This window comes from Mauremys reevesii, linkage group 7 (assembly GCF_016161935.1).
Source record: "Mauremys reevesii isolate NIE-2019 linkage group 7, ASM1616193v1, whole genome shotgun sequence".
NCBI classification, from domain to species: Eukaryota; Metazoa; Chordata; order Testudines; family Geoemydidae; genus Mauremys; species Mauremys reevesii.
This window is the reverse complement of record NC_052629.1, coordinates 101733913-101761331: the sequence shown is the minus strand read 5'-3', so window position 1 is coordinate 101761331 and position 27419 is coordinate 101733913. Positions and strand designations below refer to the sequence as shown.

The 27419-nt window shown below is 42.0% G+C and overlaps 1 protein-coding gene across 3 annotated transcripts in view; it reads left to right on the top strand.

Moving 5' to 3' along the window:
* DNAH12 (dynein axonemal heavy chain 12) overlaps positions 1–19543 on the top strand; it is a 179587-nt gene extending 160044 nt beyond the window's left edge. For all 3 annotated transcript variants that reach the window (XM_039481288.1, XM_039481289.1, XM_039481290.1), the window contains 12 exons: positions 155–305; positions 686–939; positions 2415–2555; positions 8712–8849; positions 9868–10101; positions 11452–11640; positions 12866–12969; positions 15289–15493; positions 15707–15844; positions 16327–16418; positions 17957–18024; positions 19353–19543. In XM_039481288.1, the coding sequence (XP_039337222.1) occupies positions 155–305; positions 686–939; positions 2415–2555; positions 8712–8849; positions 9868–10101; positions 11452–11640; positions 12866–12969; positions 15289–15493; positions 15707–15844; positions 16327–16418; positions 17957–18024; positions 19353–19543 (1905 nt within the window). The remainder of the gene's footprint in view (positions 1–154; positions 306–685; positions 940–2414; positions 2556–8711; positions 8850–9867; positions 10102–11451; positions 11641–12865; positions 12970–15288; positions 15494–15706; positions 15845–16326; positions 16419–17956; positions 18025–19352) is intronic.
* The last annotated feature ends 7876 nt before the right edge of the window (positions 19544–27419 follow it).

The window sequence follows — 27419 nt, the reverse complement described above, 5'->3', positions numbered from 1 at the left end:
TGAGATATAGCTATTGAGTTGTTACATTATCAGTATCCAACTCACTGTATAATGATTTAGATTACCAGGAATATGAAAGATGATACGGTGTATCCAACCAAATCTGATTTTATGTTATATTTGTGCTTACTGGTATATTTGCTTTTTTAAACAGATTAGTCCAGCAATAACAATCTTTGTAACTGACAAACTGGGGAAGAAGTTTGTAGAGCCGCCACCATTTGATCTAACAAAAAGTTACTTAGATTCAAATTCAACAATCCCACTAATCTTTGTGCTGTCTCCAGGAGCTGATCCCATGTCTAGTAAGTATCCACTATGGGATATTTTCCTTACTAAATCTTTGAATCAGTGACAGATAAAGACCTGTCAAAGTGTCAAGTTTTTCAGATTAAGAGCCTGATTCTCCTCCTCTTTGCACCTTATAGAGTCATTTGCACCTGTGCCAAATAGGTGTAAAATGCTACCAAATCATATTGGTAGAATTTTGTCTTGCAGAATAAAAGGGATATGATTTTAAAATCAAATAGTTTGATGCATTGTGCCAAAATTCTTATCAAAATAATATATCATTGTTTTGCACTTTCAGATTTTAACAAAATAGTAGTATAGTTCTTTTTTTATATCAAATATAAAGCAATCTTTTTAACTAATAAATGCTAAAAGATTGCATGTTTCATCCAAGGTCTCTTGAAATTTGCAAATGACAAAAACATGGTTGGAAATAAGTTTCAAGCCATCTCGCTGGGACAGGGACAAGGACCTATAGCTACAAAAATGATTAGAGAAGGAATGGAAGAAGGGACCTGGGTTTGTTTACAGAATTGTCATCTTGCTGTCTCCTGGATGCCGATGCTAGAGAAAATCTGTGAAGAATTTAATAGTGACACCTGCCATCCATTCTTCAGACTTTGGCTTACCAGTTATCCATCACCCAAGGTACTTTTATTCCCAGTAGACCTAATTACAAATTTAATAATAGTGTTCTGTAATAAACCATTTTGTATTCCACGATAGGATAACCACACTGCAATTTTGGCTTGGATTTTCAAACTTGTACACACAATGTGGGTGTACATTTAAAAAAAAATCTCTCTCTAATTAAAGGATTGTTGTGAATATACATATACAATCAAAATATAGTCAATATATATTAGAACAGAATGTAGACATGCTCTTCTCATGAAGAAAGAATGGTGTTTTCTGCCTTATAGAAATGTTTTATTATCCACAAGTACCTTAGTTGTTTTTAAGAGAAGAAAGTTCCTGAAGTCTATTTAATTTTCCCCTAAGTCCAGGTCCAGATTTTTGCTGTTGACTATTTTTGGAACAAATCCTGATGAAACACTCTGTATTGCAGAAATGTACTATTTTTAGTGAAAGCGCAGCTCCTTGCTTTCATCTAATAGTGTAAATATCAACATTTTCAAATTTTAATTTTAATACATAATTAAAAGGCTATCTATATAGGTTATAAACCTATATATATTATTGTTAAATTGATTATGTAGTACCATAAATTTGCTTAGTGCTCTGCAAACATTTTAAGGCACATTCTTTCCTCTGAGAAGCCTACAAGCTAGGGCTTTGTACCTGCAAACACATACTTATTGGGAAGGAGGAGAAAGTAGAAAATATTCTTGGAAAAAGCAGATCTTAAGGAAGATTTGAAGGAAGAGAGAAGAGGCTCTTGGTGGATGAGATCAGAAAGACTGCTCCAGGTGTAGGAGAAAGCAATGATGAAAGGTGTAAAAATGAGAGAGGGAGCATACAAAGGGAACAGTAATGTGAGAGGATACATAATTTCATCAAAAAAGGACAATTTTTAATGATATTAGAAAATATAAAAATATAGAGCAGGCTTTTAAACATTTTTGGGATGAATGTAAGTCTGCTGAACAGAAGTGACTGTATTTTGACTGGTTTCAGAGTAGCAGCCGTGTTAGTCTGTATCCCCAAAAAGAACAGGAGTACTTGTGGCACCTTAGAGACTAACAAATTTATTTCAGCATAAGCTTTCGTGGGCTACAGCTCACTTCTTCAGATTCATAGAATGGAACACACAGACAGAAGATATTTATACATACAGAGAAAATGAAAAGGTGGAAGTACGCATACCAACTGTAAGAGTCCAATCAATTGAGATGAGCTATCAGCAGCAGGAGAAAAAAAAACAGTATTTTGACTGTGGATACACATTCACACAGCTTTTATTGCTGTCCATAAGAGATTGCACACCTCCATCCAAGGGCTGAATTTAGCCCAGGTATATTTAATCTTTGGGACTTTGAACATCAAGACATTATTTTAAAAATACAAATATATTTATACTTTTATGGAAATATCTCACTTTATTGGGTTTTTTTTACATCACCATACTCTCCTGTTGCAGTGTTGCTATTTATTTTGTCTAGTTTCCCGTAACCATTCTGCAGAATGGAGTAAAGATGACAAATGAATCACCTACAGGTCTCCGGTTAAATCTACTTCAGTCTTATCTCTCAGATCCAGTTTCTGATCCCATCTTCTTCTCTGGGTGCCCTGGAAAGGAGCCGGTAAGTTGCTCATTCTTTGACATTTTGACATATTTATTTACTCATTGTTATGTCCAGTGAAGGTTCTAACCTAAAGCGTTCCCTAAAAGTTATGAGCTAATGTTTGCACAGACGGTAAATAATTAGTGAATAAAATACTTCACACATTTTTATAGCTTAAACGAACATTTTGTCAGATGGAAATCCCCACACTGGTTACACTGCAATAACATTAGCCCAACTTGGTTGATTCCTACAACAGTGGCAATTATGGGTCCCCAGACAGAGAGCAACCCCACTGGGCTCTGCCCATGAAATATGGTTCTGAAATGAAATCCCCAACCAGTCCTATCCTTGTGAGAATGGAGCATGAATGAGGCATGCTCCACCATACCACTTATTTTAGCCTGTAGTCCACCCTCCCATCTCTTTACATGGGTTTGTGATAAGATATGTCCTCAGTGTGCACTATTAGCACAGAGGACTTTTCTTCCTATAGAGCTGCAATAGATAAATGGAAACTGAAGAAAACAATTAAATAAGTTCCTTCCAGGCAAAACTTGAGAAAACAAACATCAGGGTCCCTCTAGCCCATTAGTGAGACACACCTGCTAAACAAGTAGCAGTGAGGGAGGTGGAGGTCAAACCCAGCCATGGTACTATTCTGAGGCCTGGGAATGTTCCAGGGCAAAGATATAAAAAGGGTGTGGCACTCCAGAGGCCTCAGTTCCCTCCAACTTCAACCAGCTGAACGAAGATAGAGCTCCTGCAGAATTCTACCAGATCCATATGTTTTATAATTATTTGGTTATAGTTAGACTGGTTTGTTAGTGTTAGTATAGTGTTAGATTTAATTTAGAAATAAGTTCTTCAGTGCTGGGGGGAAAAAAGATGACACAGCTGAAGACCAAAAAGCTAGGATTTAAGAGGTATGTCTCATGCCTAGCTGTGATTCTGGTGGCCAAAACACATGCATGGTGTTTATCATATTTGGTTGAAAGACATTCACCTTCAAAATACTTGATTTTCTCAACCTTCATGACATGAGCTGAGAAGGAAAGACAGAACAGGCTTCAGACTATCTTACTCCAGGAAACTCTGTCAGCGAAACTGCCTGGAACCAAGAGAGAGCAAGCCTCTAGCAAATCTTAGAAGCTTGCATTGACTCCAAGCAAGTCTGGAAGAAAGAAAGTTAAATACTTGTCTTTGGTGCTGTGCACTAAGGAATCTAGAAGTGTGAAGCACCCAAAGATCAAGACTGCTCAACAGACTGTGGGATCGAACTCTGTTTTTAGAGCAATCCACAAGAAAAGGACAAGGCTGTAATAGTGAGAACAAAGACTCCATCCTTGTTGGTGTTGGCCTCTTTTTATCAAGAAACAATCTGTGAGACAGGTCCATCCGATCCAGTGCTATTTAAAGAACCTTCCCCAAGTGATGATTCTCTGTCTAAAACCAGAAGATGCTCTTCGGAACTGATTGTTTCAGATCCGAAAGAGCCAGATTCAAGAGAGAAGATGAAAAAACCTGTTATGAAGGTTTAAAATAAGGATCTGACTGCTGAGAATTTGCAGTCTGGTTCCAGTGTGGTACTGCAGTGGTTGGTGTTTATAGGACAGACTCATCGATCGGATCTGTCTCCTTCTCGGTCGGTAATGAATTCATGTGTCAGTTGAATAGGAAATGAAGGTTTTAGTGGATAGATAGATAATCCTTCAGAGAAGAGAAGGTAGATTGAAGAAGTTAGGATTTCTCCTATACATCCACCACTTAAGACTCCTTCTGAGCAGGGGAGGCTCCAGGCCCCAGCACGCCAAGTGCGTGCTTGGGGCAGCAAGCCGCAGGGGGCGCTCTGCCGGCGCCACAAGGGCGGCAGGCAGGCTGCCTCCGGCGGCTTGCCTGCGGAGGGTCCGCTGGTCCCGCGGCTTTGGAGAAGAAATTGAAATCATGCTCGATCAATTTAAGTAAGCTCAGTCATTTCTCCCAGATCTGTAGGGCAGAGATATTTTCAGCCAGATCAGAGTACGGGGCTTTAGCCAGATTGTCAGGCTTCACCTTGGTTTACATCAGTGGTGGGCAACCTGCAGCCCATCAGGGCAAGCCGCTGGCGGGCCACCAGACCATTTGTTTACATTTGCATGGCCTCCTGCAGCTCCCAGTGGCCGTGTTTCACCGTTCCTGGCCACTGGGAGCTGCAGGAAGCTGCGGCCAGGCCCGCGCCGCTTCCCACAGCTGCCATTGGCCGGGAACGGCGAAACGCAGCCACTGGGAGCTGCGGGCAGCCGTGCAAATGTAAACAAACGATCTGGCAGCCCACCAGCAGCTTTCCCTGATGGGCCACAGGTTGCCCACCACTCGTTTATGTGGTCTCACTGGCCTTCTCCTGTACCTTTTCAAGATATTCCTAGATATAGTAATTGCCAACTTGATACTGAGGACATTCAAGCATCACACCCAAGGATATGGATTTGATAGTACATCAGATAGAATGTCTACAGTTGTAAGAGACATTTTATCTGAGGAAGAAGAATTGCTAGAGATCCAAGAGTCCCATCCAGACTCTGAACTTTACTTCTCCAGACAGAAGTGTAGGGGTGATTGCTGTTTCATCACATTCAGATGATGTGGTGCTCTTCCAAGGACATTAGAGATTCCCTTGATTCCTGTTGAGAAATCTTCACATTTTAGAAGCAGCAACTAGACAAATCCTTTATTGGAAGGATTATCTCAACCAGTTTTAAGCAATTTGGAATGACCCTCATAGCTCAGCTTATGTTAAAAAAGGCTAATGACCTTTACCTGTTTTCCCAGGAGGGAAATGTGTTTCATATCTCTGTTGTCCTAATTCATTGATAGTGAAGGCTGCACTGCACAAATGAAAGCATGCTCAGGCTTATTTTATCCCCTCTGATAAGGAAGGGAAAAGACTGGATGTTTTCCTCAGCCACTTCAGAACTGAGAATAGTGAACCATTAAGCTGTAATGGCAAGATATCAGCGTCATCTTGTCAGGAAAAATGTTGTGTTTCATGAATACTCTCCCTGAGGAGCATAGGCGGTTAGCAAATGTTCTTTTGGTAGAAGGACAGAATGTTGCTATCAGTTAAGAACTTTTTATTGTTGGTTTCCGTGTATGATGTAGATCCAGCTACAGCTCTAATTACTTATATATTGGAGTACCTATTATATCTTAAAAGAGTGGATCTCTCTTTGTCATCAGTCAAAGTTAATCTCTCAACAGTCTCAGCATACCATGTCTCTAGGGATAGTAAACTGTTTTTTATTCATAATGTAGTCAAAAGATTCTTGAAAGGTCTTAATAATCTATTTCCACCAGTTAGAGAGCCTATATCATCTTGGGATTTAGTCAGTGATGAGCTGCCAAAATATTAACAACCAGTTCCCTCCTCCTCACCCCACGAGGGGGTCGTGACCCCCCTGCCCCCCAGGACTCCTGTCCCGCCCCCCAGGACTCCTGCCCTATCCACCCCCCTTCCCTGTCCCCTAACTGCCCCCTGCCTCCCCATCCAACCCCTCCTCTTATTCCTGATGGCCCCCCGGGACCCCTGCCCCATCCTACCAGCCCTTCTCTCTGTCCTGACTGCCCCTGGAACCCCTGCCCCTGACTGCCTCCCACCGCCCCATCCAACCCCTGGTCCTTCCTGACTGCCCCCCCAGGACCCTTGCCCCCATTCAATTCCCCTGTTCCCTGCCCTCTGACCGCCCCCAGTCCTGACCCTAATCCACCCCGGCCCTCTATCCAACACCCTCTCCCTGCTCCCTGCCCCTCTTACCGTGCTGCCTGGAGATGGGGGCCGTGCCACCCAGAGTCGGGGCTGGGAGCCACGGGCGCTGGGCTGGAGTTGGGGGCCAGGCCAGATCCACTGGCCAGCCCGAAATCGGGGTCAGAGCCGGGGTCCGGCCCGGAGCCGTGCCGGCCGGCCGGAGTTGGGGCCGGGGTCAGAGCCGGGGGCCGGCCCGGAGCCACGCCGGCCGACCGGAGTCGGGGCCGGGGCCGGGGTCAAAGCCGGGGTCCCGCCCGGAGCCGCGCCGGTGGGCTGGAGTCGGGGCCAGGGCCGGCGGGCTGGAGTCGGGGCCGGGGCCGGGGCTGGGGGCCGGCCCGAAGCCATGCCACCCGGCCAGCCAGAGTCGGGGCCGGGGCCGGCTGGCTGGAGTTGGGGCCGGGGCCGGCAGCCGGCCCGGAGCCGCGCCGCCTGGCCAGCCAGAGTCGGGGTCGGGGCCGGGGTCAGAGCCGGGGGCCGGCCCAGAGCCACACCGCCCAGCTGGAGTCAGGGTCGGAGCCAGGGGCCAGCCTGGAGCTGCACCGCCCGGCCACAGTCGGGGTTGGGGGCCGGCCCGGAGCCGCGCCACCTGGCCGGGGTTGGAGCGGGCGGCCGGGCTGGAGCTGTGCCGCCCGGAGTCGGGGTCGGGGCCAGGGATGCGCGGCGCCTAGAGCCCTCCTTGTGCCCCTCTCCCCCCCCTGCTCACCTGCAGGAAGCTGCTGCTTCCTTCTCAGCCCTCCCAGGCTTCCCGCGCTAAGAGCTGATTGGTGGGAAGCCCGGAGGGGGAGCCTTCAGAGAAGACGGCAAAGGCAGAGCTGGAGCCAGGTGAGCTGGGGCTGGGGGCAGGGCAGGGAGCGAAGCTTTTGTTAAATTTAAAAGCCCTTTACAACCGGTTCTAAAAGGGTTTCTAACAACCGGTTCGCGCGAACCGGCTACAGCTCACCACTGGATTTAGTGCTTACACTAAGTGCAACATCTGTTTGAATCTCTGAGGAGCTGTACAATACCCTATTTATACATTAAGACAGTCATCTTGATAGCTATCACTTCAGCAAGGTGCATAAGTGAATTAGAAGCACTGATGGCACACCCACTATTTACTGTCTTTAATAAAGATAAAATAATACTCTGTACATACCCAAGAATCTTACTGAAAGTTCTGTTAGATTTGAATAAACCTCCATCTGTAATGTTGCCCGTATTTTTTCCCAAACCTCACTCAAGGTGGGGAGGCTAGATAACATCTACTAGATGTTAGCAGGGCTTTACCTTTCTACTTAGATAAAACTAACCATTTTAGGCAATCTCCCAATTCGTTTCTCTCTTATGGAAAAAGGAATAAAAGGAGAGCGATCACCGTACATACTCTTACAAAATAGATTAGGTTATGTATTAAGGATGTTTATAAGCTGATGGGTCTCCCTCTTCCTGAAGGAATTAGAGCTCATTCTACTACCTGAAAAGCAGCTGCTATGGCATTCTCTGGACATATTCCTTAACAGAAATATGCCGAGCAGCAACATGGAGTACAGTCCACACTTACTAAGCACCAGACATTAGGCTTAGAATCTAGATCTGATGCAAAATTTGGCAAGGAAGTTTTGCAGTCATTTTTTAATTAGGATTCCATATTCCCTGGGTCTGAGTTACTGCTTGTTAGTCTATCCCATGAATAGGAATATGCAGAGGACACTCAAATGAAGGTTATTTACCTGTAACCAGAATTCTTTGAGATAGACTCTGCATATTCATGCTCTCTGCCCACCTTTCATCTCTGCCTCTGAGTCCTACTTATCAAAAGATCTGGAGTTGCAGAGGAAGGAACTGAGGCAGCTGTAGTGCTATGCCCCTTTTATAACCTCGCCCAGGAACATTCTATGTTCACTGAGGAGAGAGGCAAGAGAGACATGTGAGGCTCCAACAAACACTGCTAAGTACAATTCTACCATTCCTGCTGCACCGGTCAGAGTGGGAGTATGCAGAGTCCATCTCGAAGAACTCCTGTTACAGGTAAGTAACCTTCATTTCCTTAGTTAATAAATAATAGTCCAGTCCTGCAAATCCTTAACTCAGTGTAGTGTACACATCCCCAAGTAGCCCAGTGGCTTCAGTGTTACTACTCAGCGGTGTAAACATTATACCTACTAGTCAGGGATTGCAGGAATAGGCTTCAACGTGTTAACTGTCAACTCCATATTGTTGTTTAGTTATCTAATAACATTTTTTTAAAAAAACCCTCATGCTGGTCATAGTCTAATACTTTTATCCAAAAACAGAGAATTTAAAATGTTAATAAAATGTTTTCCAAACTGCTTTTGTTGTTTCAGCCATCTGCATAAATTAAAGACCATATGCAGCCATGCCAGTTAATACTTTCTGTTGTTGTTTTCTTAAAGACATGGGAAAAACTGCTCTTTGGAGTTTGCTTTTTTCATGCTCTTGTTCAGGAGAGAAAGAAGTTTGGCCCTCTTGGTTGGAATATCCCATATGGATTTAATGAATCAGACTTGCGAATCAGTATCAGACAGCTGCAGGTAAAGTCTTTATTTACTGTTGCTTCCGCAGTACAGAAATGGCTGTGTTAAATGCTCAATCACACAATCGTAAACAAGTGTCCACAACTTTTAGTTCAGGTTTCTGTTGCTACTGAGACAAAGATAAATAACACAGACCATATTATATTTATAAAACTACGAAATTCTTCATTAGATTGAGATAAATTTTCTAAAAACAAATTCACAGAGCCATTTGGAACTCAATATAACAGAGTTAAAACTATATTTCAAAGGAAGTCTCACTATCGAGTAGATACTATCAGACCAGTAGATACCATCAAACTGCTCACTGCTCTTAGTCAAAGGAAATTTTGATACACAGCCAGTGGCCAGGGCTGTCCTGTCTGACTAGCTCTATAGGACTCCTGAGAATATTTTACAAATTGACCAATCTAGATAAGAGTCAAGAGAATTTAGGGTGGGAATTACGAAAGTTGAGTTTGATCTCCTGGAAAAAAACTAATGATGAGTCACTGAAAGAGACAAACGTTTTGAAGGTTAAAAGCAAGATACTCTGAGCATCCAAGGAGACTTGTTAAAAGAAAGAAACATGCCTTTGCTAGAAAAATCAGGCTACAGAAGATACACAATTTTAAATACTGTAAGAATGATTGGATGATTTGTTAATCCTGGGACAAATCTTTAGGTCTCTGCCCAGATCTTACTCAGGTAAAACTCCCATTAACCTCAGATGGGAATTTTACCTGAGTGAAGACTTCAGAGTTTGAATTTGCTGCTGCACTGGGGAAGAACATTTACTACAGCTCTGTATGAGTTAGAGCATACTCTTCTCTCCACACTGTGTGCCACTCTTGCTCTGTGGGCCTCTCCATGGAAGGGTATGTTGGGTTTGTGGCCCCATCTCCGCTCCTTTCCTATTTAATAATAAAAGGCAGATCACACTGTTTCTCTAATTAACTATAGGATTTAATTTACAAGCCTCATTGGGATTCAAGGTGGTGAAGTGTCTTAGATTTATTGTTTTCTTTTTTTTCAGTTGTTCATAAATGAATATGACCATGTTCCATTTGAAGCTATATCTTACCTTACGGGTGAATGTAACTATGGAGGACGAGTGACAGATGATTGGGACAGACGTTTACTAATGACTATGCTGGATGATTTTTATAATCCAGATATAATTGATAACCCACGGTTCACCTTTTCTCCCAGTGGCAACTACTATGCACCACCAAAAGGCACCTATGAGGACTACATTGAATTTATTAAGGTAACTTGGTTGGCTCACATAATATTTGGTCTAATTGCATTAGTGAATATTGCAAAAAGAAAATATTTTCACTGATGTGTCATTTTTAATTTGATATTCCATTAATGTTAAAAAAAATTACTTCTGCATGAATGTAACAAATTCATTTTCTAATATTAAAATGCTGGAACATCTAGAACAATAATAATTAGCTCTTTTATAATGCCTGTGCTCCAAAGATCTTAAATTGTATTACAAAATAATAATTCTCTCAGTACCTGACATCCCTGAAATACAGCCACTTCTGGGGTAGAGCACAGAAGCTGTAGAGCAGTCCACCATTAATTTTGAATAGAAAGTAAAGAATACTACATCTAATTGAAACCTCAAGGGAATTTAGGGAGATCAAATATAATTACTTTTAGTTGGAATTAGGCAGAACATTGGGGATAGCACTCCTGCTTTTGCAGAAAGTGCCTTAAGATATTTATTGAGCTCTACATCCATGCATTGCTTCAGTACAATCCCAGGGAGAAGAATCCTATAACGTTGAATCACAAATGTTACTCCCTGCTGCGCTAGGTGTTTTCTGAGACGGCTCCTTTCTAAGCACTGACCTCGCCAGACTCTCCTTAGACTGTGAAATCTAACAGGATCAAACCACAAAGTGATTTGGGTGAAATATCAGGTGGTAATTTCATTTAGAGCATCTACTCCTTAGAACCCTGCTTCAAATCTTGCTTGTCTTGCGTGGAGGCCAGGAGTTGGTTTTCTAGCAACAAGTTTCTGGAATTATGAATTGTGCAGAAGATGGCTAACCCAGAAATAAGAAAGAGAAACAGTTTACCCAGATCCTATTGGTCATGCATGGGGCTGTAACTTTTTCTTGGTAGTTTATGTAGAATTCACAGATCAACAAAAAATTCAAAAGTTAGTGGCAAAGCCTTGAGAGGTTACAAACATGATACACAAAGTAGACAAGGGTACTGGGTCCGAGCCTCTCAACATTAAAAATAATGCTTTTGTCTGCGCTTCATTTTTCATTTGATGCCCATCCTCTTTCCTTTCCTTGGCTCCCTTGCAGGTATGTTGTGATCTAAAGTGCTTTGTGATTTGAAACACCCTAGACTTTGTTGCACTCCAGAGTGTGTACAACTTAATGAGGAGATCAACAGGTAGATAATAGGGCCTGGTATAAAGACTAGAAAGCCATTGTCAAGGGATTCGCTATTTCTGAGGTCATGGTTCTAGGCCTAATCCAATGTCCCCTGAAGCTAATGGAATCTTTCAATCAATAAGCTTAAGATCAGGCCCTTAATGAACTGATTTATCTAATGAAATGTATTGCTTACTTAATATGTTTTGCCATAGAATCTTCCGTTTAGTCAACAGCCAGAGGTGTTTGGGTTGCATGAAAATGTGGATATTTCAAAGGATCTCCAGCAAACAAAAGTCCTCTTTGAATCTCTGATACTAACGCAAGGAGGAGGCACACAGGGTGGCTCCTCAGGAGGTGGTGACAGCACTCTGTATGAAATTGCTGATGATATTCTCATTAAGGTAATGTAGAAAGACAAATAGCATAATAATTGATTAGAATAACAAATACTCCCACCATTACCTGGCCAGCTTAATGTTCTTCCTTGAGATTTTCATTTGCAAAATGGTAATGGGCAACTGGACAGATGATTGGGCCACAAAGGGTCCTGTGGCCACAGGAATGCCGCCTTCACCTCCTTTTGGGATTGCAACAATGCAGTTGCAACAACACACTTTCTCAGCAACAAATACCGTTACTGAGCAACTTGTAGCTCTACTCTCTCCACTGACTCCCCTAGAACATTACATTCAGTTTAAGTTCTTGGTTCTTATTTTCAAAGCACTAAATGGCCTGGGCTCAGGACACCTGAAAGACTTTTCCACAAGGACCATGACCACCTTTGACACCTCCACTCCTCAGAAATAATGGAATTGTGCACCTCCAGGGCAAAGCTAGTGTAAGCAGGAGATAGGGCTCTTTTGGGGTCTAGCCCCATGCTGTGCCATGTTCCTCACTCTCCATAAGAACTACACCAAATCTTACCAAGTTCCATTCCAAACATAAGCTCATTTATTCCTTAAGAAAAATACATGTTAACTTACTCAGAAAACAAACAAAATCTCTCACAGATCTCATGCTCAAGGGACGGGAGTGGAATAGAAAGTTAACCCTATCCAATTAACCTAAATCTCCTTGTTTGCTAGGAAGTACTCAGATACCATGGTGATCAGCCTGGCATAATAACCTGAATAGAATAGTGATTTTTTAAAAATAAAACATTGACTTTGTAGTACGGTTCTCTCTTTCTCTCCCTATCCCTGTGCTACATCTCTGATTCCTAAGTTTCATTTTGCATTGGGAAAAACTCAAGGGGAGCATTAAGCTGTCCAACACAAAGTGAAAGTAAAGCACTTATCAGACTGTGGGGAGCCCACAGCCATATATAAAGTGGGGGGCGGGAGTGTCGAACAGCTAACAATAGAAGGGAGAGAAATCAGAGCAAATAACCTGGGGAAAAAGTCAATTCAATCTTGCAAGCAACATTTATTTTTACATTTTCAGTGATGTTCAAGATATTTTTATTGACCAACCAATATTCAATAGGGTGTTTTACTGAGTATCAGTCATTCACCATGGAGCTTTTGTGGTTGCTTTGGGTCTCTTTGCTTTTAATATCTCTTTGAAACCATTATAAATTAAAATGTGCACTTATCAAAATGTGTCCAAATATATTGACATTTGCAGCTTCCAAATGATTTTGACATTGAAACTTCTCTACATAAGTATCCTGTGAGATATGAGGAAAGTATGAACACCGTGTTGGTGCAAGAAATGGAGAGGTTTAACAAGTAAGGGAATTAATTAATTTAATTCAAATGTACTTTCAATCAACCCATTCACAGCAGATCCCTTTTCTGCCAGGCATCCAGTGAGGTCTCTTTATAGACTCCCTTCTGAAGACCCTTTTTTTTTTATTATTATTTATTTTTTGCTTCAATTCTAATCGCCTGCAGTAGTGTCTGCATTTCTGCATTCCCAGCACTTTTCCTTTATTAGGCAAGGCAGAATATAGGTTGGGTTTAAGGAAAAATATCTAAATGGCAAATAAATTGGAGGATAAGGTATGCCATGGGGGGAGGGGCCAAAGAAAAGTTTGGTAATAGGTTATTTGCAGGGTTGTGCCTGTATTGCTTTATTTTTCACTTCCATTTCTTTGTTCCGTCCATTCTCTTCTTTTTGGTCTCATTGTTCCTGTGCTTGTATCATTTTCTTTTTTCCGCCTTTATGTATATTTCTCTCTTTTTTATTATTTTCTCACCTGCTCTATCTGTGCCCCATCACTTTCCTTCTCTCTTTCCTGATTGCCCTTTCTTCCTATACCCTCACCTCCACTCTTTTTGCTGTCAACCATAATCCTCCACTCTTTTTTTTCCCTTTGGGTCCCCAGTCTCTATCCCACTTTGCCCAAATTCCTATTTTTTCTCCTGTTTTGTCTCCATCTGCTCCCTATTTCTTCCTGACACCCTTATTTTTCTCCTTCTTGACCTCCCCCCCACTCATCTTTCCCCCTCTGCCCCATAATTCTCTCACAAAGCTGCTATAGTTCTCTCCTACAATTCTCTCTGATCCCTTAATTCACTCTCCAAGCTCCCCTTATTTCTCTCACTCTCCTTTTCCCCCTCTTTTATTATCTGAAACCTGTTTCCCCCATCTATTCCATACACATATTGTAAATTGTTCCAGCTAAGCACTGGAACACATTGCCTATGGAGGTTGTACAATCTCCATCTCTGGAGGTTTTTAAGAACAGGTTAGACAAACACCCGTCAGTAATGGTCTAGTTATTACTTAATCCTGCCTTGAGTACAAGGGACTGACTAGATGACCTACTGAGGTCCCTTCCAGTCCTATGATTCTGTGATTCTATTATTTTTAGGGTTCTGGTTTTAATTTCTTGCCAGGACAGTATAGGCAAGAGACTATGAAATTCAAAGCAATGCATAAAACTAAATGCCCCATTAGGTCTTCAGCTATTTTAGCAGAAATATTTTATTTTACATAAACAGAAAGAGACGAACTTATACAGCTGCCATTGGACCATTATTTCCCCAAGAATATTCACTGCATAGTGTTCTATATTTTTTTAAGCTAGATGTGGACTTTGCACTGGAGCATTGGATCTCCCCATGAATTTTCCCAAAGATTGGGGGATTCCAGATCAGGAATTTTGCCCTAGCCCATTAAAGTGACAGAGGCAAGCTGCAAAGTCTGACTTTGGATCCAGGGATGCTTGGATCTAGGTTCTGGTTTGGACTCAATTATTTTTAACCAGATGAAAATAATTAGAATTTCTATCTCACCTTCCATCTAGACATCTCAGGCACTGTACAGTTCATAATGAGTAAGGTTAAGAGTTTGTCATGGATATTTTTAGTAAAAGTCATGGAAAATAAACCGAAATTCATGGAAGTCTGCAACCTGCCTGTGAGTTTTGCTAAAAATACCCTGTGGGGGGACTAACAGGAAGAGCCCCACTGGGGGCTACTCAGGCTCCTGCGGCAGCAGCAGCCACTGCAGTCCTGGTGGCTGATCCTGTTGTGGCGGTCGCTGCTCTGGCCCTGGGGGCTGACCCAGCCCCAGCCACTGCTCCGGTTGCTTCTCCTGTGGCGAGGGCTGACTGACTGCTGCTCCAGTCCTGGGATGCTGCTCCGGATGCTGACCATTGACCACTGCTCCTGGTCGGGAGCTGACAGCTGCTCCAGTCCTGCCACTGTGGCGGGCTGAAGCCAAAGAAGTCATGGAGGTCCGTTAAAGTCACGGAATCTATGACCTCCATGACAGACTCCTATCCTTAATAATGAGTTAAACCTCACAGAACCCTTTGAAGCCAGGAAGATGGGATGGAGAAAATGAGACAGAAATTAACAGATTTGTCCCAGGCCACAGATAAGCAGAAGAAAGATCTGTTAAATGGCAACAGTATGGGCACAATCTGTAATTTTGCAAATATGGCAAATTACGAATGAGGAAAACGTGGTTATGCACTTGTTTCATAGCCATCACAATAATGTAATACTATTTCTTGAGATGATGATTTTATATCTGACAAATCATGTCAAACCTGTTGTATTTCAGTGACAGTTCTGTGATATTTTCTTTAATTCTAGTTTACTCCGAACTATACGTATTACCTTAATAAATCTGAAAAAGGCCATTAAAGGACTAGTCGTTATGGATTCTGAGCTGGAGGCCCTGAGTGGCAGTCTGCTTGTTGGAAAAGTTGCCGAGAACTGGGCTAACCGTTCATACCCAAGTCTTAAACCATTGGGGAGCTATATCCTAGATTTTCTAGCGAGGCTGAAATTCTTGCAGGTAAAGCAAGCGGGATTGTGTTACTAATAATTCTGTTTGATTTAAAATTAAAGGATTATTTGGACATGGGTTGGTAAGAATTGACTCTTTATAGCTAGACTTTCTAAACAAAGTTGTGTAGAATAAACATTTTTGTGGAAAACTGCAAATACCACCTAGGCCTATGCTAAATAGCAAAGATGCTTGAAAGTATCTCTCTGTTCCTCCTCCCAGGACTGGTATGAGTCAGGAAAGCCCAGTGTTTTTTGGCTATCAGGATTCTATTTTACTCAAGCTTTTTTAACTGGAGCCATGCAGAACTATGCCAGGAAGTACACCATTCCAATTGACCTGCTGGGATATGAATTTCAGGTATGGATAAGTGATAAAAAATATATTTTACTAATATGGGTCCTGATGTTTCCATGAGATACACCAGGACCCTGTGCCTGACTGGACATGTTCACTTGCACATATCTCATTGCAGGATTGAGACCTTGATTAGCAATGGCATTGTAGATCTGCAGCCATGTTAAATAGTAGTACATACGGTTTTCCACTTTATATCTGGAAAGGAATGCTATTAAAAGCATATTCCTCATTACACTTAATCATCTAATTAGGAAAACAAACCACTTGATAAACGTGAGTGTTCTAAGTATGATGATAAAGGATAATTAACAGTCACATAGAAAGCTGCCATCTTAACAGTTGATGATGTAAAGTAGTACTGAAAGAAGAGGCTTCACTATTTTATCCTGATTTGGGGTTGGTCTCTGGAAGATTGGCTTGTAGAGCTAATAGCTCTAAAACAAAACTACCGTGGAAATGTATTAACATGTATTTCCTTTTAGGTTATTCCTAAGGATACATCTGATAGTGCACCAGAAGATGGTGTTTATATCCATGGATTATTTTTAGATGGAGCTCGCTGGGACAGGACCAAGTCAGTAATTAAAATTTTAAAATAAATCTTAAACTTTCTTATTAGATTTACTGAAATATTTTAACATCATTTCAACATTTCAATGATATACTCTAATTTAAAATCTTCTCCTTCCTTCATGAGATCTTGACAAGAAAAAACACAATGAATCTGCTATACTGTAGTATTGGGAATGTTGCCATGTGCTTACTTATAATAAAAATGCAGTTTTCTTTCATGAAATTGCCCTTCTACGTGAGTCACAGAACCATTCAAAGCAGTAAGGCCAAGATTTTCAAAAGTAACCAGTGATTCCTGTTGCATCGGTTTCCGGGTGCCCAATTTGAGACACCTCAGAGGGACTTGATTTTTTGAAAAAGGTTTTCAGGGGCTGTGTCTCTCGCATGTGAATAGAATAGTGTTTCCTCTCCAAACCTACAGCACTTACTATGTGAGTACAGAATGAATTTTTTACATCAGGTCCCCAGTGTATGAACAGCCCTCCTAGTCCCAATCACAGAGCAGGTGGTGGAGCCCTGACCTATCCCTTTGCTGCAGCCGACCTGACCATCCTCAGGGTGAGTCACCTGGCGCACAGGCAGCTAAGATGAAGATAAGCACCAATTCACATCTTGGTCCCACACAAGAGAAGGGCAGGATTTAACTGTTTGTATAGTCATTCAAATATGGTACTTGCTATTTTGTAAGGTTTCTAAGTAGATGGGAAAGAGTACAGGCCCTCAAAGCGAATATTTTAAAAGGGGCCTAGGAAAAATCTCAGATAATTTTTTTTTCCAGTAGAGTGAAGCAGTGCATTTTGAAAAAAAAACCTTCAGAACTAATGTGCAGAGTAGTTGGAACTAATTACCAGACAATCAGAAAAGAGCACATTGCAAATAAGATGTAGCTGCACCGACGTAGCGCTTCTAGTGTAGACCTGCCCTCAGTGTATACAAATTTCACACCAGCACCTCAATTTGTGCTGATAAAGCAGCTATATACCCACTTCTGCTTGTGCAATTGTTTACACACATAAAAGTGGATGTACAAAATCAAAATCTACACTGGGTTTTAAATTGTCATCATACTGTTACAAGATAATGGACACTTTTTTAAAGGTAATGTAGTTCAGCAAGAAAAACTGCATGTTTTATTCCAAGAGTTTAAACAGCAAAGGTCAGAGCACAGTATGGCTTTTATCTGTTATTTCATAATCTCATCCCTGGTGTGGGTTTATGAGAGAAATGTTTTTGATATCTGATGATTTTACTGGACCCTGTGAGAAAGGTAAAGACAGGGAAGTCCTCCAGCTCTGTTCTGCATACCCTCCTCTCTTCTATTTATTTATTTCTCGCTCTTGTTACATCTTTTCAGTTTGCTTCCATTGTCTGTACTTGTCCTGACATTTCTCTTTCTCTTCCCCTTCCTTTCATCTCCATGCCCCTTTCTCATCCCAACCCTTCCTACCCAACAAATGAAGTAAAATACAAAAATATCTCTTTTAAAAATATACCTTTTATAAAATTATGTTTTAATAGTTTCTTTGTTTGTCTCACCAGGGGAATATTAGCTGAACAGCATCCCAAGTTGCTCTTTGACCCGATGCCAATTATTTGGATAAAACCAAGTAAGTAAAGTGGTCTGGAACCAATGTTTCTTTGGATTCTAATGCAACAAGAGTTTGCAGTAATGTATTTCTTTAATGTTGCAAAAAGACCAACCCTTCTCTCTCACCAAAAAATCCAAACGCACATAGATCTCCATTCAGCTGATGTGATCAATGGCTTGCCTGTCAAACATCATGCCTTTTCACTGGCTGACCCAATTTTTTATCTGAAATTTATCTGGTCTGTGCCTCTTTCCCCCCCACAAAGATTTATTTAGCATGGATAGGACAAAGGAGGAGTTAATCAGATAGACATTTCATATAAAATGAATTTCACTGCCTCCAAATTGGATCTTCATGTATATTTTAGGCATAAACTAGCCTTGGCAAAAGGGAGCATGGTTGTTGAAATCTTGACTCCATAAAAGTCAATGGGACATTTGCAACTGATTTAAATGGGGCCAGTATTTCACCCCATATGTGTTAAAATTAATGTTGCTCAAAGTATCATTAACTGCTGCAGAAATACTGTCCATAGATGGCTAAACACTGATAATGTTTTCTTCTGACTAACATCTACTATTGTTTTTCCCATCTGGTTCCTCCTTTCTTTGATCAGGAGCAGTTATCCTAAAAAAAACCAAACCTTAGATTTTTTTTTCAAACATTCCTAATGTTTCTCCACAGTGGTTTAGTTTCTACTTAGTTGTAACTAGCTGTGAGTCAGCCCCACAAAGTATTCCATCCTGCCCATTTACCCCTTCTATTGACATTGGAGAAGTCTGTTCATGGAAGCTGACTGATGTCAGAAGAACATGATTTAAGCCTTTGTGCAAGTCTGGGCACATTACAGTTCCTCCAGAGCTGTAGCCTCGGAACTCAAACAACTTTAATCACGATTAGGTTCTCGAGCTGCTGAATCAAAGTTACCTTAGAGCCCCAATTTTATATGAAGACCTTGTGCACTTACTAACATGCTCTAAACTATAACCCGATGGTATTTTAGTCAAATGCTTTGATTTTTATACAACTATTTAACTTTGAATGCATCTGTGAAAGATTTGAAAAGCAGGTCATAAAGGAAGGCATCTATTCCTGTAAGCAAACAATAGCAAACATACTTCCCCTAGTCTATTAGCCTATGTAAATTCTGTAAATTAATTTTTAAAAGAAAAGCAGAGCAAGAAGCGACTTCTTTTTAAGTTTTGCTGGATGAAAATATTTTGTCAAATTTTTATTTAGCTTTAAAAATAAGTCAGAATGAATATTTGATTTTTACATTAGATTATTTTCATTCATCTAGTACATCTACAGTATATAATTCATTCCTTTGTTTGTTCTTTTTTAAGGTAAAAAATCGGACATAAAGAAATCTAATGCCTATATTTGTCCACTCTACAAGACAAGTGAGCGTAAGGGAACCTTATCCACTACTGGACATTCTACTAATTTTGTCATTGCGCTATTGCTAGAGACTGATAAACCAGTCCAGCACTGGATCAAGCGAGGTGTTGCTCTGCTCTGCCAGCTGGATGACTAACCCTGAAGAATTCAGAGGCAAACCTCATTAGACATATCTTTCTTTTCCTTTCTTTACTGAGGAATTGACGCACACTGTATCAGAGAAACATCTTGATATATTTATATTTGGACGGATAAGGCAAAAAAATTTCTGATCTTGATATATTGCATTTAATAATTGTATGATGTTATTACAATTTTTAAAATATATAATGATCTGGAGTGTTCATTTTATTATTTTGTAATATAGTGTCATGAGTAAGCATACAGATCTCTTTTGTCACCTATTAAAATATCATAAATTATATCTTGATGAAAAAAATGAAAATTGTCTGAACTCCCATATGGGAAGCATTATCGTAGACAGCATTCAAGCACTGTAGGCCTGAACCATGAGAGGGCAAAGTCTGGATGTTCAGATCTGGGGTTTTGGTTTGGACTCATCTCTAATTTGTGTGCTGTCACACAGGTGGTGGTGGGAGAAATTGTTTACCTATGTGATAAAACTGAATTTAAGATGCACCTTTGTCTGCCTCACTTGCATACTGCCTAGCAATCCATCGTTACTTCGACTGCTTCTAATATTCTAAACTCCTCAGCTCCTTTTGTATAGTTTCCATGAAAAATAAACAGCCCAAACAAACAAAACCCCCACAACTTGCCATACAAATGTTATCTCCTTTTGCATCCTGCTTTAAAACACAGTTGTTATATCACGTAAAGTCCAAATTCACCACACACACCTCTTCCTAGGATTTGGCTTTATTAAAAAGAAAACTATAGTAAGATAAAGATCAGTTCAAATCTTCTTTAAGGCTTGGCTATTTCTAGAGCTCTTTTCTCAGGACTCCTAGAGCCTCTCTCCCAAAGAGCCATTCCCACCTCTCCTTATAACCAGGAAGGAGAAGAATTCCACAGAATAGACCTTTTCTCTGTAGTGTGTTCAACTGTAGTATGCCATCTGGAGGGGAGTTGAGACACCAGCCACCTTTCCTCCCTCAGCAGGATCAGCAAGCGTGAATTTGGACCTCAGAAATTAGTGTCCCTATATCTGATTATTATGCAGAATCAAGCAGAGGGGTAAAATGGAACATGAAAAATTCAGTTCAAGTGGTTAAAACAGTTTCAATTGATACATTTTCCATTTAATGTTAAAATTTCCCTTGTATGAGTCTACATAGCTTTTTAACCCTTAGGAAACTGACAAGTTCCTAAGAGTTGAACATCTGAGTACTGGCTAATTTCTGGCCCCTCAGGTGCACCGTGCTTGGGAGGAAAGAGTACTTTAGGTTGCTGCAAAGTGGCTCAGCTCAAGTCTCATGAAATGAGGAAGTCCAACCCTACCCTAACTTTGCTCCCACCCAAGCTCCCATGTCCCACCTTTCCCTGATGCCTGTGTGTTGGGGCTAGAGGAATATCAGATACAGACTGTTCTCCTCCCCTTATAAACACACTCAGTCTTTTTCTCTCATGCGCGCGCGCACACACACACACACACAGAGTATGTGCTTTTCTTTGTCTGAATGTGAAAATTGTAATTACATATTGACATATGAGCAACTTCTGTTACAGTATTGTCTTCTTTTAAAAACATAAACTTCCTTTTGTTTATATATTATTTTATTTCTTTGTTTATATTTAAATGTCTTGATTTATGTAAAGCCAGAGTTTGATCTGCTCTCTCACATTTCCTTTAGGCAAGCTCCCAGTAATGAATCCTGTCCTTTAAATGTACTCTATGTTGATAAAGCATGTGAAAGCAGCAGGGATTTTTCTTTAAATCAGATGTAGAGAATGAACATATTACTTCCCTTAAACATCAATTTTCATTAAAACAGTTACATCTGGAATATTATATCAAGAAGTCTGGACCTTTAATCTCTTCTTTTACTGATATATAATTCATCAGATCATGTCATCAGACATAGCTAACCCACGTGTATGAAATGTGGAGAAAGTCCTAGAGTATCTTATGATCAGGTATTTATAGAGAGCTATTCGTGGATCTGGACTCTTCAGAGATCATTTTTCAATACATGAAAATATCAGATTCAACTTAATAATCACTTGTTTAAAGCGTGAGGTCCTCTGTGTTCTTCTCAAAAGCTAAAAAAGGTGAGAGAAAATCTTATATATTCTATTCTGAGTTTATGGTGAAATTTTGTATTCTTAAATTTTCCCAAAAGCAATAATTAGACTTGAAATATATGTGTATAACTGATGGTATTTTGATCAATCTGAGTTTGCCTGCAATACAAACATTTATTTGTTTATATGTTTTATTTATATATTTATCTAGCTGCTGTACGTATGTAAGTTGGAGATATATATGGAAATTGGTCTGGGTAACAAATTAAATGATTCAAGCTTGCTATAAATTCCTCTGTTCAACTTTAAAATATTTCTAGAACATTTTCCAAACTCGAGAAGGGTTGTGCTGACATTTTCTTTCATTGTGCCTTCTTTGTTGGTTAATGGGAGCCAGTTCTGAAGTCCTTATTTAGGCTGACTCTCCCTGGAAGTCAATAATGAGAGATTTGTCTGAGTAAAAAGATGATAGGATTTGGCCCTAACAGACTAACATTGATTGTATAAATATGATGGCTCGTACTTCATTGTGCAAAGTAGCAATTAGTAAATTGTGCACATGTAAAGTGGACCTCTACCAGCAACTGGAAATACATTTTTATCCCTTTCACTCTTCTGCCATTAGTTGCCATTGCAGTCACTGCATATTTTTTAATTTCAAAAAGTTTTATTATGAAATCTCTGCTAGAACTGATTTGTAACTTTAATTATTTCTTTTACCTTTCCTGTTTAATGGTTTCATTGTTTTGGTCATTAATGAGCATTTCTTTATTTCCAGGAAATCATACAATTGAAACCAATTGTCAAGTTTTAAAAGGAGAACGTTAGCTATTTTGTTTTTTATGCTCCATTGTCTGTAATAAGTCTTAAAAGGCTGAAAATAATTTTCTATACATAGTTTAACCCTTTCCATTTGGCAAACATTGATTTCTACTAAGCCCATTCCTCCCATCCTTATGTAGGTCAAATTAACATGGTGCTCTGTGTTTACTCCATTGTTTGTACATAGGCATTGTTGATTGCAGCATTCATCTGGAATTAGTAGATCAAAAGTTTATGTAGGTCCTGTAGAACTATTGAGATTCACAGTCATGTAGAGCTGTTCAGGACAGCTTTATTTTGTTCTGCAAATTGGTCTTTCGGATGCACCCAATAACATGGATCAGAATTTCTGGCAGGTTTGAGGCACATACTTTGGTGTGGTTTTCACTGGAAGACTTAAAACATGAACTCTTACACAGACCTGCAGTGCTTTTCTGACAGTAAATGCTTCTTGGCTGAAGCAAATCTTGAGAAGAGCAGCGATCTATGAATTGTTTCCCCACTGCCAAGCATCACGTGAGCAGAGTATGGGAAATTATAGCAAACACTTAGGGTATATCTACACTACGAAATTAGGCCGATATAATATAAGTCGATTTTTTAGCAATCGATTTGATACAGTCGATTGTGTGTGTCCCCACTAAGCGCATTAAGTCGGCAGAGTGCATCTACAGCACCGAGGCTAACAGCGACTTTCGGAGCATTGCGCTGTGGTAGCTATCCCACAGTTCCCGCAGTCTCTGCCGCCCATTGGAATTCTGGGTTGAGCTCCCAATGCCTGATGGGGCAAAAGCATTGTTGTGGGTGGTTCTGGGTACATGTCATCAGGCCCCCCTCCCTCCCTCCATGAAAGCAACGGCAAAAAATTGTTTCTTGCCTTTTTTCCTGGGTTACCTGTGCAGATGACATACCACGGCAAGCATGGAGCCCGCTCAGCTCACTGTCACTGTACGTCTCCTGGGTGCTGCTGACAGATGCGGTACTGCAGTGCTACACAGCAGCAGCTCCTTGCCTTTGCAAGTTAGCAAAGACAATTAGCAGCCATACTGTACCATCTGCTGCTGTCTTCTGGTTGCTCCTGGCTGACCTCGTTGAGGTCGGTCAGGAGCGCCTGGGCAGACATGGGTGCTCCTGGCCAGCCTCGGTAAGGTCGGTCGGGGGCACCTGGACATAAATGGGAGTGACTCCAGGTCATTCTCTGCTTTAAGTTTCATCTAATGGAAATTCAGTCCTGCCTCAAATATCATGCGAGCTGGAGGCTTGTCGCACCTACCCCAGCCTACCCCTTGCTCCCATGGCTCATGAAGCCTGGACAGTAGTAAGGAGCAGTTCAACTATAGGCTGAGCAAGTGCAGAATGGTGGTAGAATGTGCCTTTGGATGTTTAAAATCTTGCTGGTGCTGTTTGCTGACTAGGCTGTTTGCGATTAGAAGAGCACAGCAAGGCGCACTGCGCATCAGAGAGGCTTTGAAAACCAGTTTCGTGACTGGCCAGGCTTCGGTGTGACAGTTGTGTGTGTTTCTCCGTGATGCAAAACCGCCCCCTTTATTGATTTTAATTCCCCATAAGCCAACCCTATAAGCCATGTCCTCAGTCGCCCCTCCCTCCATGAGAGCAACTGCAATCGTTTTGCGCCTTTTTTCCGTGCAGACGTCATACCACGGGAAACATTGAGCCCACTCAGATCACCGCAGCAGTTATGAGCACTGTAAACACCATGTGCATTATCCTGCAGTATATGCAACACCAGAAACTTCAAAAGCAGGCAAGGAGGCAACAGCAGCACGGTGACGAGAGTGATGAGGCTATGGACACAGACTTCTCTCAAAGCAGGGTCCCTGGCAATTTGGACATCATGATGGTAATGGGGCAGGTTCATGCTATGGAATGCTGATTCTGGGCCCGGGAAACAAGCACAGACTGGTGGGACCGCATAGTGTTGCGGGTCTGGGATGATTCACAGTGGCTGCGAAACTTTCGCATGCATAAGGGAACTTTCATGGAACTTTGTGACTTGCTTACCCCTGCCCTGAATCACAAGAATACCAAGATGACAACAGCCCTCACAGTTCATAAGCGAGTTGCGATAGCCCTCTGGAAGCATGCAATGCCAGACAGCTACCGGTCAGTCGGGAATCAATTTGGAGTGGGCAAATCTACTGTGGGGGCTGCTGTGATGCAAGTAGCCAACATGATCACTGAGCTGCTGCTATCCAGGGTAGTGACTCTGGGAAATGTGCAGGTCATAGTGGATGGCTTTGCTGCAATGGGATTCCCTAACTGTGGTGGGGCGATAGACGGAACCCATATCCCTATCTTGGGACCGGACCACCAAGGCAGCCAGTACATAAACCGAAAGGGGTACTTTTCAATAGTTCTGCAAGCACTGGTGGATCACAAGGGACGTTTCACCAACATCAATGTGGGATGGCCGGGAAAGGTACATGATGCTCGCATCTTCAGGAACTCCGGTCTGTTTGAACAGCTGGAGCAAGGGACTTACTTTCCAGACCAGAAAATAACCGTTGAGGATGTTGAAATGCCTATAGTTATCCTTGGAGACCCAGCCTACTCCTTAATTCCATGGCTCATGAAGCCATAAACAGGCATCCTGGACAATAGTCAGGAGCTGTTCAACTATAGGCTGAGCAAGTGCAGAATGTGCATTTGGACATTTAAAAGTATGCTGGTGCAGTTTACTGACTCGATCAGACCTCAGTGAAACCAATATTCCCATCATTATTACTGCTTTCTGCGTGCTCCACAATATCTGTGAGAGTAAGGGGGAAATGTTTATGGTGGGGTGGGAGGTTGAGACAAATCGCTTGACCGCTGATTACGTACAGCCAGACACCAGGGCGGTTAGAAGAGCACAGCAGGGCGTGCTGTGCATCAGAGAAGCTTTGAAAACCAGTTTCATGACTGGCCAGGCTACGGTGTGAAAGTTCTGTTTGTTTCTCCTTGATGAAAACCCACCCCCTTGGTTCACTCTACTTCCCTGTAAGCCAACCGCCATCCCCTACCCTCTTTGATCACCGCTTGCAGAGGCAATAAAGTCATTGTTGTTTCAAATTCACGCATTCTTTATTAATTTGTCACACAAATGGGGGGATAATTGCAAAGGTAGCCCGGGAGGGGTGGTGGAGGAGGGAAGCATCGGTTGGGTTGGTTGAGGAGGGGAGGAGGAAAGGACAAGGCCACACTGAACTTCAAAACTTATTTATTGAATGCCAGCTTTCTGTTGCTTGGGCAGTCCTCTGGGGTGGAGTGATTGGGTGCCCGGAGGCCCCCCCACCATGTTTTTGGGCATCTGGGTGAGGAGGCTATGGAACTTGGGGAGGAGGGCGATTGGTTTCACAAGGGCTGCAGCGGCGGTCTGTGCTCCTGCTGCCTTTCCTGCACTTCAACCATACCCCGGAGCATATCAGTTTGATCTTCCAGTAGCCTAAGCATTGCTTCCTGCCTCCGCATCACGCTGACGCCACCTATCATCTTGCTCCCGCCACCTCTCCTCTTGCTCCTGCCACCTCTTCTCTTGCATGTCCCTCCTGTCCTCGCGTTCATTTTGTGCTTCCCTGCACTCTGACATTGTCTGCCTTCATGCATTCTGCTGGGCTCTTTCAGTGAGGGAGGACTACATGAGTTCATAGAACATTTCATCACAAGTGCATTTTTTTCACCTTCTAATCTTCGCTAGCCTCTGGGACGCAGATGATATGGGGAGCGTTGAAACATTTGCAGCTGCAGGAGGAAAAAAAAAGGGAGAGTAGTCTTTAAAAAGACATTTTAGAGAACAATGGGTAGACTTTCACAGTGAACCAAGCTGTTAACATTACATAGCACGTGTGCTTTCTTTACAAGGTCGCATTTTGCCTCTTATATTGAGGGCCTGCTGGTTTGGTGTGAGAGATCACACATGCAGGGCCAGCAAGCAACAGAATTCGGCTTGCAGGCAGCCATGGTAAGCCACAGTCTTTCGGCTTCTTTAACCTTCATAACATTTGGGAATGGTTTCAAACAGCAGCGCTCTCATTTCACATACCAAGCACCCATTGGGTAGGCCATTTAAAATGGGTTGGCCATTTAAAAGGAGGGGCTGCAGTTTTCGGGTTAACGTGTAGCACAATCCCAACTAACCCCCTCCCCCCCACACACACCCAATTTTCTGAGATGATCGCTTCACCCCTCCCGCTACCACGTGGCTAACAGGCTTTGGGAGTACATCTAGGAGAGCTTCACTGAGATATCCCTGGAGGATTTCCGCTCCATCCCCATACACATTAACAGACTTTTCCAGTAGCTGTACTGGCCGCGAATGCATCCCAAGTCTTCAGGGCAAATTAATCATTAAACATGCTTGCTTTTAAACCATGTATTATATTTACAAAGGTACACTCACCAGACGTTCCCTTCTCCGCCTTCTAGGTCCGGGAGCCCACCTTCAGTGAGTTGGGAGAGTACTAGATCCAGTGAAAAACAGTTCCTGGCTGTTGGGGAAAATGATTTCTCCGCTTGCTTGCTGTGCACTAAATGTGACCTAAACTCGTAGTGTAGACCAGGGCTTAGTGTACATCCAGTGATCTCCAAAGTGAGCTTCTTTTTTTTTTGTTTTGCTTCGGCGCGGCAGGGGGTGCGTGCTCAAAAAAATTTTACTGATAGGAGTGTGTGATCTAAAAGGTTTGTAGAGCACTGCTCTAGAGTACCTAGCATTATGGTGCCACTAAAGTGAAGAGACAAAATGACTGAAGTGAGGGGACATTTATACCAAGTATTAATTAGGGGTTTTTTTTCTTCTTTTAGTAGTGTTCTTATGGATGCGCCACTTCAGGTGCGCATGTGCCTGTGCACCTGAAGTGCTGCACCCTTAGGGGGACACATCTTGAAGCAATCCAGTTACTGCACCTGGTGAGTAACCTCTCCTCTTTATTTGCTTTCTGGTAGGTGGTGCCATAACACTAGCTGTTCTACATGTTTGCTCTGTAAGA